The sequence below is a fragment of the Mixophyes fleayi genome, chromosome 8 (assembly GCF_038048845.1).
Source record: "Mixophyes fleayi isolate aMixFle1 chromosome 8, aMixFle1.hap1, whole genome shotgun sequence".
In the NCBI taxonomy this organism is placed as follows: domain Eukaryota; kingdom Metazoa; phylum Chordata; class Amphibia; order Anura; family Limnodynastidae; genus Mixophyes; species Mixophyes fleayi.
This window is the reverse complement of record NC_134409.1, coordinates 59,933,822-59,947,775: the sequence shown is the minus strand read 5'-3', so window position 1 is coordinate 59,947,775 and position 13,954 is coordinate 59,933,822. Positions and strand designations below refer to the sequence as shown.

General features: G+C 37.6%; 1 protein-coding gene across 4 annotated transcripts in view; it reads right to left on the bottom strand.

The window, feature by feature from the left end:
• Nucleotides 1-8,126, bottom strand: part of KCNT2 (potassium sodium-activated channel subfamily T member 2) — a 614,388-nt gene extending 606,262 nt beyond the window's left edge. For 2 of the 4 annotated variants that reach the window (XM_075182642.1, XM_075182646.1), the window contains exon 1: nucleotides 7,809-8,123. In XM_075182642.1, coding sequence (XP_075038743.1) covers nucleotides 7,809-7,903 — 95 coding nt within the window. In that variant the 5' untranslated portion in view covers nucleotides 7,904-8,123. Of the gene's footprint in view, nucleotides 1-7,808 lie in introns of all 4 variants that reach the window. The other 2 variants (XM_075182645.1, XM_075182644.1) reach the window with 2 other exon arrangements.
• Between the last annotated feature and the right edge of the window lie 5,828 nt (nucleotides 8,127-13,954).

The following is a 13,954-nucleotide window of genomic DNA, read 5'->3' as shown; positions in this document are numbered from 1 at the left end:
AAATTGAGCAGATAAAATAGTTCACCTGGGAGTAGCGAATAAATCACACTTGCAGTCTCTCTGTGATGCTCCATGTCAGCCTGTTACTCTCTATTGAAATCTATAATCGTGTGCCCCAAACAGATGTCTGTATGGAAACTGAAGGAGGATCTCACAGGTTTGTTTGTAGAAGAGTTCCAGATGGTTATTGAACCAGGCAATAAGAAAAGCGGAAAAGGAGACTTCTTAGAAGTCGTCTTCCTCGTAATAGAAAACCCAATCCAAAGTGACAGGCAACGCATTTCGTCAAATGTCCATAGACTTTTTCAAATCCACATAACTTTCGGACTGGCCATCTTGCTATATAAAGGATTGGTTCTACTTGTGGTAGAAATACAATACAGGGAGCGTCCTAGTGACACACAATACAGAGTACATTCTACTAACCACCATACAATACAGAGAGTATCCTATTGATCAATATACAACACAGAGAGCATTCTAGGGACTACATAAAATGTAGAGAGCATCCTAGTTACTGCCATAAAATACAAAACAACATTCTATAGACTTATATACAATGTAGAGAAAATTCTAGGGAATGCAAAAAAAAATGCTAAAAACATCCTATTGATACACAACATAGAGAGCATCCTAGTGACCACCATACAATATAGAATGCATGTTATTGACATATGTACAATACAGAGAGCATCCTAGTGACCAATATACAATAAATGGATCATTCTAACGACCAATATACAATACAGGCCTTTAAGAGATCATTCTTAAGTCAACACTGTTCAGAGGGGAATATAGCAAATTTGTAATTTGGAAGAAAAATATAGGTATAACATCACTTATCCACAAAATGTTAAATATTGCTGTTGTTTGGTGATTTTGACATACATAAAGATATAATCATTAACGGCTTCATTTATATTTGCACATTAGTATATTTGTGCAATGTAAATATGCTTTTTTGGTGCAAAATTTTACGCCCAACATAAGTGCACAACTTGCATCTTGCACTTGCATAATGATGAGTCTAGCACCTGTGGGCCCTGTGATTAGAGAGAGACAGATCATGGGCATTAACATGCAAGTACGTATAGTAGAATCATGCAGACTCTTTCAGATGTGTCTTAATTTGAGGTACCAATATCTTCAAATTGATGATGATGACCGACACATCCTTCCTCTGGGCACAACGCTACTCTAGATTTAAGGTTGCACGTATCTTAAGATACGATGATAAAATATACTTTTCCATCATTTTTCTTATGGTTATTTTTACATATTCTGATCAGTTTAAAAAATTATCAAAATATTCTAAAAATCTGCTAGTCCTATCTCCGAGTAAAGGGATATCACATTTGTGTACTTTTAGTAAAGGTCTAAAGGATTACAGGGACAGAAATAGATATGTCTTTCTTGTTTTTTTTTATTTCTTTATTCATAATGTTTTTGCTTTATTTTAAACCAGAAAACACATATAAGCACCATAATAAGTAATAAGCCTCCTCTATTTTTATTACTTATATATCTAATGCAAACTGGATCTATTAGTAACTGTAATAGTAGTCACAGTAAGATCCATGTCAGCATGATTGTAATAGGAAGGTATTGGATGGCGTACTTATTTCTCATGCAAGCTATCATATCTGGCTGCCAGGACGGTTCGGGTACGTTTATCTGGTACTTAGAACACTACTTTAAATATGTCCGAAGATTACATGCCTAACAATAAATAAATATAGACTGACCTTAATAATAACAAGTGAAGTATCCGACACTGTTCCCCTACATTCCAAAGACAAGTAATCATGGCACAGTGGTTTTACGCCATTTAAAATGGCAATCATAATTAATAATTAAGGATAGCTATGTTGTTAATGTAAGTGTCTGTGAATATTTTGGAATAACTCTTATGCTTATGTATTATACAAACACAATCTGGTGCCACCTAAAGATAGGTAAGATAATAAGATAAATCATAGCTGCTTACTCTCTTGGAATGTCCTGGAAGAGATATTTGAAAGCAAGTAAATATGAGCAATGCCAGAGTGGGGCATGAAGGTCCCACCAGGGCCTCTGAAGAGGCGTGGTCAACTACTAGAGTGGATTTGGTCAGTCCTCAAAGGGCATAGCAACTACCGTAGGTCAATATAAAAACATATACATAATATTAATACTGCTAGTGCATGCAGCATAATGAACTAAATTGATAGCAGTAATGTACTCTAGTGAATACATGTCAGGTTTGCACATGAAGGATGAGTGAGATCCTGCTGTATCAGCTGATACTTGCTAGACTCACCCAGAGGCGTGGGGTCTAACAGAGCGGAAGGTATTCACCAGAAATCCTCGCAAGAAGATTTGGGCTTTAGCGTCTTCCACCCTGCAGTTCGCGGCCCCCTAGGGAATTTCCCAGTGAGACAGAACAGAGAGGTGACTTTAAGAGGCAACTTGACACTGAGGAGTAAACCCAATGAAGGGCAGATACATGAGTCCTAGTAGAAGACCAGAGAGGAAGAGATGATGAGCCCGGACAGGGCAATCCACTGTGAGGTGGCTCGACAGAGATCAGTTGTACACAGTTTATGCAGCAGATGGTGAACCACGGCTATTACCACTTGGATGTGGAACGGATCAGCAGAGGTCAGCGGTGCATGCAGTGTAAGTAGCGGGCGTTGATCACAACAATTACCACTAATGAGTGGAACAGGTAGGCAGAGATCAGCAGTATACAGGGAATGCAGCAGATGGTGAACCACGGCTATTACCATTTGGAGGTGGAAAGGATCAGCGGAGGTCAGCGGTGCATGCAGAGTAAGTAGCAGGGTAGATCACAACAGAGAGAAGGAAGCTACTTCAAGCCAGGTGAAGACTCGAAGAATCAGTACTGAAAGGTGAGGGGAAGAGCCTTATAAAGGAATACTGACCAATGTCTAGATACGCCAGGTAGCACAGGTGAAGCATAGCACAGGTGCAGACTGCTGCTGACAACATGCATAATGAGGAGAATTAAGATGAGGGCAGGTGTGCCGATGAGATACCCGGAGAGTTGGGAATACAGTATACTGTAATGTGCATATGTATATAATAAAGCACCACATGATGGTGATCCTGTTTGAATATAGCATATTAATGTACCTTACATGTGACAGGAGACCCCGTACTCTCGAGTCAGTCCATTTCCCAAACACAGCACAGGCACTGAGAGTTGTACTATGATCACCTCTGTACTTTTTGCTGGTGGCACATTCAGGCCACACCCCCTCACAAATAGCCACTACTTTTTGCTTTTCTGGCTCACAGCATACTGGGGTGCCACAGACCACACCCCTCACAATTATAAAGCAGCTAGTCCCTGCCTACTCCCATTCACAGATGACACCATGACTTATGTCCATCAGAAACAGCGCAGGGGCTTTCATTAAATGTTTATTCCTCACTAGTGACTGACACACAAGCTACAATACAATTCCCTTCACTAGCTGGAACAATGATCATTATGCTAAAGCCGACAGCCAGGGAAAAGATGAACAGGAGCATGTCCAGATCGTCAACAGGGTTGATTGGCAGGAGTGCGAATCTTGGTGTGTCTTCCATAGTATTGAAGCTAGCACCCATGCCCAATTCTCCTATTCATCCAAAGTCCTGTTCCACCAGGTTACTGACCCTCTAAACTATTCTTCAGCTAGTCATTTATTATAACTTTTCACTATCTGGGTAACATTTTCCGAGGGGAGGTGGTGGGACCCCCAGGCAATGGGGTCCACCAAGGAATTCCCCTCTACCCCGATAGGCCAGTCCGACCCTGTATATGCGATAAATATATTATTCAAACACACAAATATATACATAATAATATATATGTTCTTTAATAATAAGTACATTTCTACTAGTAAATAAGTGTATATCATATTTGCCCACTCTACCAGAATGTCCGGGAGACTCCCAAATTCCAGGTAGGTCTCTCGGACTCCCAGGAGAGCAGGCCATTCTCCCGCATCCCGCCTACTTCCTAATGAAATGGGCAGGATGGGCGCCTCCATGACATAATACACGGTGAATTGCGGCATTTTTAGACCCACCTCCTACAGCAAAATAACACTTTGCGTTATTGTGTTGTGGGGCCTAAATGATGCGATTCGTGGTGCCCCCTCTGTCCTCACACTTCACCTGAAAGAGTAAAAAGTTGGTAAGTATGGTGTAAATAGATGTATAAGATATGTTATTATATACCCAGCATTCAAGTATTACTTCAAGACCATTTTTAAGTTTTTATTGGAAAGAGAAGACTTCAGGTTTTTTAAGGGGATGCCAGCCTTTAAAAGACTGTCCTCTATTGTATACATTACTTTATGTTATTAGCCCGTATGCTATATGTGAACTTAAGGGGTTGTGCCTGTCTCCTTTTTAATGCTGTGATTATTTTGGTTTATTCACGCCATGCCTTCAATCATGTAATGCTACATCTATTATATTATGATACAACGCTGCATGCCAGAAGGAAACACCTCTGAACGATTGTATTGTAATATAATTAGTATACATCAATAAGACTAGTGGGAAAATTTGGTAAAAAGATAAAAGGTCTATGAAAAAAAGAGACGAAACCAATGACTCTCAATTAGGGATAAGTTTTGAAAACAGGTATAGTAATAACACAAAAGAAGCTAGGTAGTCCTGCAAATATTTACACTAGTCAAAAGAGGGAAATAAAATTAATTAAGATTAATGTGCCTTTAAATTCAACATTATACTATACTAAAACTATTTATAATCATACTTGTCAAGGAGACCTGCATCTGCCAACTCCATGATGACTTATCAACTAACCAAACAGTCAAACACTATTTCACCTCTATTTTGTAAGGAAACCTCTCTAACTTTACCAGTCACAAACCGTACGCATTCGTGACTTGGAAGTTTACTGTAAGGGGACACATAAGATTCCAGCCTAAATCTTGCACTGGAAGGTTGCAGATTTTACTGGTCTCTTCCCCAACACAGGCACACACTTACACACCTCTCCTCAACTGTCAACACGTATACGGCCCATAGAACGCCAATGACTTATTTACCCATTTGCACACACTGCCCCAGATTGCCCCTCAGTGACTGCCACAGATTGCCCCTCAGTGACTGCCACAAATTGCCCCTCAGTGACTGCCACAAATTGCCCCTCAGTGACTGCCACAGATTGCTCCTCAGTGACTGCCACAGATTGCCCCTCAGTGACTGCCACAGATTGCCCCTCAGTGACTGCCAAAGATTGCCCCTCAGTGACTGCCACTGATTGCTAAGTTTCGAACTAGTGCTGTGAATATCTTAAAATATAAAATTGATGTATAGGTGCTGACTCCTTAACTAAAACTTTTAACATTTTGCAATTAAATAACTTACATAATGTTTTACTTTCTTCAAATTAATAGCTAATATTCACTATATTCTCAAAATCCATACAATATTTCTTGTAGGCTTGATGTCAAGATAAATGGTTAATCCTAAACACAGGAGACAGGGTACAATGAAAGGGTCATATTGGTTGATTAGAACATAGTGTATGTGTATATATATATATATATATATATATATATATATATATATATATATGATATCTGATTAATGCAACTATTACTGACAAAGTGCATCATAACATGTCAAACCATACTTCTAAATGTGCAATCATTGAGAGTATTAATGATCAGAATATGCAAATAATACAAATGGCTTAATAAATGTCCTTATCTCTAGATTATAATTACAAAAAGAACCATAAAGTACTGGAGAAAAACTTCTACTATTTTGTCACTCCTAACTTGCATCAGCTGTGCCTGACTGATCACTTTAAAAATGTTAAGATATACTGTAGTCTTGGATGAATTGTGTAATGTAATAGCGCATTGCTACATATTTAAGGGTCTATTTATGGCCCCAGAGGTAGGCTAGGTAGGTGGTAGCCATCAATATGTATTGCTGCAAATCGCAGCAGTACATAAAGAAGCACCACTGCAACTTACTATGTCGACGGTGCTATGAAAGCAAAAAGGCTTCACTTTGAGTAAAGGTATGGAGATAAATAAGTGGTGGTAAGTGTGTTTAATTGCATCATTAAAGCATACCTAAGTTATTTAGTTATTGGAGTCTTAGGGCTAGATTTACTAAGCTTTTAAATTGGTGACTCTGCGCAACATTCTATCTCTGTTTACTAAATAAATGAAAGCTAGAATCTGATTGGTTGCTATAGGCAACATCCCCACTTTTTCAAACCCGCAGCTTAGTAAATCTAGCCCTTAATCTCTATCTATGTTATTTTACATTTACTATAAAACATCAATGAGTCTTTGTTGTCTAAGTTCTAGTCTTAGGGCTAGATTTACTAAGCTGCGGGTTTGAAAAAGTGGGAATGTTGCCTATAGCAACCAATCAGATTCTAGCTTTCATTTATTTAGTACATTCTACAAAATGACAGCTAGAATCTGATTGGTTGCTATAGGCAACATCCCCACTTTTTCAAACCCGCAGCTTAGTAAATCTAGCCCTTAGTCTTAGTTGTAAAAGTCAATAACAACAAGCTTATTCTACTTTTTGCCCACAAAGTCCACAATGGCTGCAACAGAATCTCAGAGGTTCCACAAGAAGACACATTTCAATACATTGGTTCACCTATTATAAAGTCGACTTATTTAATAAAATGGTGCAATGAGCACAAATGTGCTGTAACCCATAGGAACAGCTTCTAGCTGTGATTTGTCTACTGCAGTTTTGAACAGTGGTGCACATCCTGTTTTCAGGTGGTACCCAAAGTGTCAATATGCCATTTTCTGAGACCCCGAAAGAGGCAATTCCCTATGTTATGTATTATGCATTATACATCTGAAAATTGAAATATATTATGGGACCTCCACACTGTGCACCTGTCATTTAGATGATACAAGGAAAACTCTGATTGTGATAGGCTGCAGTTCATTTGTGCACATAACATTATTTTATGAACAAGCCCCATAATTGTCCCTTGAATATGTACAAATAAGACCACAACTTTGTTTAAATATATACAGACTATCCAATGTATACTTTACATTATTATATTTAGATTATTATACACAAATTAATGCTAGCATGAAAAAGTTCAATGTCACCACTAACTGTGAAAAACTACAAGTTTTTTTCCACAAATTATAGTAGACCGTCTTCTGTTAACAGAATCACAAAAAGGCAACAATTAAAAGTTACTCCATTTGACACAGACTCCCTTTATGTTGTCATATTATCAATTATCATCTACTTGCTACTAATGTTCTAGTTTGTCATTGCAGTTCCTGCTAGCAAGTGATCACACTTAAATATGAAGCATGTGCAGAGAAATAAAAAAAAGGGTAACGAAAAACATTTTATAATCTTCACTTGTAAAAAGGTGTTCAGAGTAAATGATTTTTACACATCATCATTTTTCAATTGACAAAACTATCTGTATGGCAGTTTATATCAGATGTGTGAGCACTGCCCATGCTTTTTAAATCTTGTTTTTCAGAAGGCATCTGTATTAGAAAAAAATATAGTCATAGGAAACTGCTCTATCCAGAAATTCTATGCAGAACATACAATAATCAATGGATTCTGAGAGTAGGAGGAAAGTATTGGTGCTGTAAATTGTGCTAAAAACCTAAAAAGGATGAAAATATTCAATGTATAATGTATAGATAAAGAACAAAATATAGCTGTTCCTAAAAAAAATTCCTTCTAAATGCAAGAACTTGTTCTTACTAATTTTTTTTTTAGCAACCCAGCTATATATAATGAAAATAATCTTTTACCTGTCATCATTTTGCCAAGCTTGGTCCCCAAGAAGCAAATCCCGAAATCTGTACCTAGGTGGTAGTGGAGGGACCTCACTGTCTAAATCCACCATCCTTCTTATTCATAGAGTACAGAACGAGTGATCGTCCCTGAAATCTGCTGGATGCTTGCACAGTGAATGCAGGTTGCAATAGCAGCCAGCGTGGATACTGAGTTTGAATCACTTTCCAGCATTACCTTGCTGAGAGCGACAGTGTTCAGGATTGGAAACCCTACACACATAAAACATCCTCAGCGTGCAGATAAGAAACGCCTCTGCTCATCTCATATGCCACTCAGAAGCTCTTAGTAAGATGTGAAATGGACCACATACAGAATCATCAAGCTTCCTGGAGCATCACACTAAACACTTTCCTTAAACACACTGCATCTTTCAAGTAAATCTGTAAGAAGATTGAGAATTGTATGAGCGAGAATACTCATATATACAGTCTCTTTCTCCTTGTATTGTATTTATACTAGTTTCTAAAATCTTTTTGATCTAATCTTTGTGCTTAAATTAATTTTGCCTGTCTAGTTATCATTAAGTGGTTTAATCATCCTTCTTTGCTTTTCTTTCCCTTTTAACTCATTACAATTTGTCTTTTGAGACCCAAACAAGCTAAGTGTTATGGGCCAGTGCATTCATATATTCACACCCACTTTAAGTATGGTCATGCTTTAAAATCGCTTTGGATGTTTGTGATCATTGTGATAGCAGTACATGAGTTTAACAAATGAAAATGTTACAATTATCATTTTTGTACAACCACCATAATGACGTAAAAGTTTTTTCTCCTAATACAACAGTACTGTAGTCAGCCACCTTGCAGGTAGTGTAAGTTTCTGATTATTTGTTATGGCTTTTCTTACATGTCTTCATTATCATATCTTGTTCACCTAAAACAAAATATTGTTTTTTATAGATTTTGTCCATGTTAGGGTGCATGTTTACCTCTAATTTGCAGTATTTCAAAACACCCATGATCTGCTTAGGTGTTCGTTGTCCTTCCCCTAAATGGAGGTGCAGAGTGTGAAAATAGACATCACAACAGCCTTTGTGAAATAAACACAATGCCACCAATCATAAATGGCCATTGTGGCCTGGAAAATCTAATCTAGAGATAAAAATATCCTATCCAATAATCACTTGTAATCAAACCCAAAACCACATTAACTGACCTTTGATATCTCTTTCACATACTATAAAAATGGTACACAATTTAAATATTTTTATAAAATAATAAGAGGAATAATTTAACCCAATTCTCTATTCAAATATTGGATTTGTTATATTCCGGTTTGATAAATAAGTAACAATATTAACCAAATTTAAACTTTCAGATGTGACCAAGTTGCTGACAATTTGTTTTGCTTCACTTGCTCTGTTAACGAAGGTGCGGGAGGGGGGAGTTAATAAAAATGACCCTGATTTAACAAGCTAGGGCACTACAGCTGTTGGTTTTCGGGATAAATACATGTCTGCTAATGAGAGAGCGAGTAAATTAACTATTTGGTGTGCCTCTACCCAAGGGGAGTCAACAATACAGAATACTGCATCTCTCTGGAAAATGATGTCAATAATCAACGTACAAATACAGTCATTTCTGAAATGCAATAATGAGAACACAAAGAAAAATTAAATGTTTGCTCGCATGCATCTGTGATTTGGGGTGGGGTATGTTTTTTCGGCTACAATAATCCCAACAAGGGTTAGGCCGACATAAATATTCCGAATAGTATCAGCCGACAAGGATTAAATATAGACTTACTATTTTACTGACAAAGAACTTTTCCTACATGCTTAATTTCCGCTAGATATAAAGCGTGAATGTATAAAATCACTCCATGAAGAAATGACGTGAATTACAATGGCCAGAGTGAGATAGTCGGTTTTAAAGTTCAATGTCAGTTATACAGTAAGTCTATATTTAATCCTTGTCGGGCTGATACTATTCGGAATATTTATGTCGGACTAACTCTTGGAATTATTGCAGTCAAAAAAGTGACTACCACCAGTGATTTGTCTAACTTTGCATATTCACGCAATTGCATTTTTTAAAGAATGCATTTTACATCTTTGAATTTGGATGTAAATGCTTTCAGACTCATAATGATCCCCAAAATCTTATTACCCTGCATTAACCTTTGCAGTCTCACAATATACACCAAATAAACTTAAGACCACTTTTCGAAATAAAAGAGCATAAAACATTAACTGCAAGCTTAGTCAATAATAATAAATAAATAAATATGTGTAAAGTACATTTTGTTAATGTTAAAAGGCTACACACAGAGTTCAAATTCAAAGGCAGAGTTAACAACACTGTCATGCCAACTACTGCAGAGGGCATCATTATTTCAGATGACTTTATAGGAAGCAAGCAATATAGAAAAACAGTGGAAAAACTCAGAATGGTGTTAGAATGCACACATGAACATAGAAGAAAGGAATATTGATTCCACTTCCCATTTCACATGTGATACCACACATTGAAAGAATGTATGTGGTTCTTTATAAAAGATCACCAAAATAAAAGGAATTATTACAAGGAAAGTAAAAGGGACATTTACTTTGATTAAAAAATTAAATGTCACTCAGCACTCAGGAGGGGAGAGGGACTGCAAGGTTTGGGAAGTTGTAGAGAATAGCTTAATACTGTGAAAGAGGCAGGAAAAAAGGGCTCAGACAACAGAAATTGTGGCTGTAACTAGAATAAGCCAATATTTCTAAACTGCTCAATGAAATATTCACCTCATTCTACATTTGTATGCAAAATGTTACACTTTCACAGGCAGAATTTGGTCTCCCAGCCCTTTCTGAACCACACAGCAGAATTAACTTATAGCAGCATCCCAGCTCTATACATAGACTAAAAATTCAGAAAAAAGGAAAATTACAAATACAGTGCAGAATAACAACTTGCAGAATGGCGAAGTAAAAACAGAAATCAGAGGTAATATTGCCAGAACTTTGCATCTCTGTGAAACGTCCAATTTTCACAAAATTTTTGCCTCAACTTCACTAATCTCTAACTGTAGTATTGAGATAACATGTTTCTTTTCAATGCAGATTTACACTGAAACTAAATGCTTATGGATTTTAGCAAAATGAATATAATACACAGTTTACTATAAAAACATTATAATTAAATATTTTGAATAGATAGCTTACTTACATACCCTTTAGAACAGAATCACTCAAAGTGTGGCCCATTAAGGGCTTTCTGGTTGCTGTTGCAAGTTATTTTGATGCCCCAGTAACCCAGCCCATTCTGACCATCTTTCTTGAGGTTGCCACAAAGTATCTGTAGTGCACCTGGTCCTACCCATCCTTCTGTGTTCTGACCAATGAATGGTCGGTGTGCTGCATAGGTTAGGTAGTGTTGGTTGGCAGGTGGATAGGTTGCACTGTGCTACAGTGTTCTGGGAGGCAGATGGTTGATAGCCAGGGTATGTTGGGGAGGGAGCTGGCAGATTTCTTGTGATGGCGAGGGATCCCATCTAGTCAAGGCTGGAGATGAGAGAATGGATGAGTTTTCATTGTATCTTGGGCATTCTAACCATATTGCAAATTCGAGGACTACAGGACTGGGAGAGAGACACTGGATGTGAGCATTAAATCAGAGGTGTTACCGTTCACACCAAGGCAGCAGGTTTTGGAGATGGAGGAAGTTGTAATGTTGTTGATGGTGAGGGAGATTTGAGGGGGCCAATAAGGGAAGGGGATAATCTCTGTATACAGTGTATGTAATAACAGGGTCGGGCTGGGCCACAGGGGGGCCAGGCTATCCCCCGGTAGGCCCCGATCCTGATCACTCCCCTCTTTGTTGGTGGGGGGAGCGGCTAACTCTCTGCTCCGTTCGCACTGAATGTCGGGTGTGGTCACGCCTGACGTTCAGTGAGGAGCGGTGCAGAGAGGAGTCGGGAAGAAGAGAGAAGACAGAAGACAGAACAAGAGAAGAATGAAGCCGATAGAAAAGGTAAGTGCAAGAACGGAAGCAAGGGGGGAGTAAATGCAGCATGGCAGAGAGTGTGAAGGGGCGCCAAAGCAGCAAGGCAGAGAGTGAAGGGGGCCAAAGGAGCATGGCAGAGTGTGAAGGGGCGCCAAAGCAGCATGGCAGAGAGTGAAGGGGGAAGTACTAGCTGACAGCTGCCGCACTGTCGCTGATGTCGGCACCGATATGTATTCATAATAAGGCATATTTTCATTTATAAGGGTCGATTTTCATGCAACCACTTAAGGGATTGTTAGCGTATTAGTCACCAGCGAGTGAACCGCTAGGATAAACCTATAATATTACCACAACATACAGAGTGGTGATTTGCATATAATTACTATTAGTACCATTATATGGATAAGCGATTCAAATATAACCACATGAGAGATTGGTAGTTTATCAATTACCAGCGATTGGACTATCGGGATAAACCAACAATATTACTACTAATACATGGAGGGGTTAAGATGATATCTCCCAGTGTATATATAAGAGGCCATTAACTGGTAGTTGAAAGGATCTTATATCTTATTGAACATACATAATAGGAGGGCTGTAATGTGTGTGCAGTTCTGTCCTGTAAAGATACTAACACTAAAAAAAGAAAAAAAAAAAAAGATACTAACACTCTTATATCCCATCAGCACAGTAATTCATATATTGAGTCTAAAAAGCAATTAGAGAGACTATTTCCTCCGTTTTGATATGACTATATCTATGCTTGAGACTCTGTAAGAGAATTGGATGTATGTGCAGATGTGGTGATTCTGTGACTGAGGAGGTGTATTTAGGATAAATAAGGGGAAATTTTCAATTCATATGTAAAGGTGTATTTTTAGGTATATATGAGCAATTCCCCTATCCTTATAATAATTACCTTCATCAATCTGTGAGTGTTTGAAGGCACACTACATAATTCCAGCATATAAGAGATACCGCATGCTGTATTTAGCACTCACGTCATCTTCAATTGAAAAGATTTACCAGTAATGTTCGACAATTGCCACTGGTTTTTCTCTCCTCTAAAAATAAGTGGTTTGTCCATTGGTTCCCTCTCCTCTAATAGTAAGTGGTTGATCCCTTGTGGTCAAAATTTTAAGCACCTACTATATATCGATATATCCTGGAGATATTCCAACTCACATGGAGATTACATATATTTGGAGCATATATCTGAGCATATTAAAATCATAGACTACCAATACAGCAATTACATATTTCAACAATCCCTTCTAATATATCGCCCTGCCGGCTGATGCTTCCAAGGTTTGATTAATTTTAACTTACCTTTCCATTTTCCCTATTTAATTTTTAATATCTTTTATTTTTAATATATCGCCTATATGTGATCCAAATATTAAAGGCTAATTGCCCATTTATTGGAATCTTTATATTTATTTTTTGTATGTATACACAAGCAAATATTTAAAAACGTATTAAACATTAGAGAATTGGAGTGCCTTTTTGTTCATATTTTCTCACCGCTCTTAGTTTGTGTGTTTAAGATAAAACCCCCCTGTTGTGACAGGCAAACTCCATTTATTGTCTAACTCTTTTATGTGTGTATTAAGATATGCTGAAGTAACTAAGGCAAAGCCAGGACATATATATATACATATATATATATATATATATATATATATATATATATATCTATATCTATATCTATATATATATATATACTGTATATATATATATATATATATATATATATATATATATATATATATATATATATATTTGTTATGCTATTATGCTTGCTGCTCAGCATAGTAGTGCTAGAGATGAAGGTGCCAGACAATGAGATGTTGGAGTAAAAACTAGAGATGGGCGGGCTCGGTTCCCCGAGATCCGAATCCTACCGAATTTAGACTATCCGAGTACCGAGCCGAGCACGCTCGATACTCTCCCGCCCATTCGGATTCGAAATCGAGGCAAAACGTCATTGTGACAAGCAGGACTTTTGACAGCCAAAATTATTAATTCAAAAGAATGGGGGAGACCCCAAAAGCACTTGGGAGTGCTAAATATATTTTTTGGACACTGCTGCCAAATAGGACTTTAGTTGTGACAGCCAGAAAAATTAATGCAAAAGAATGGGGGACACCCCAAAAGCACTTGGA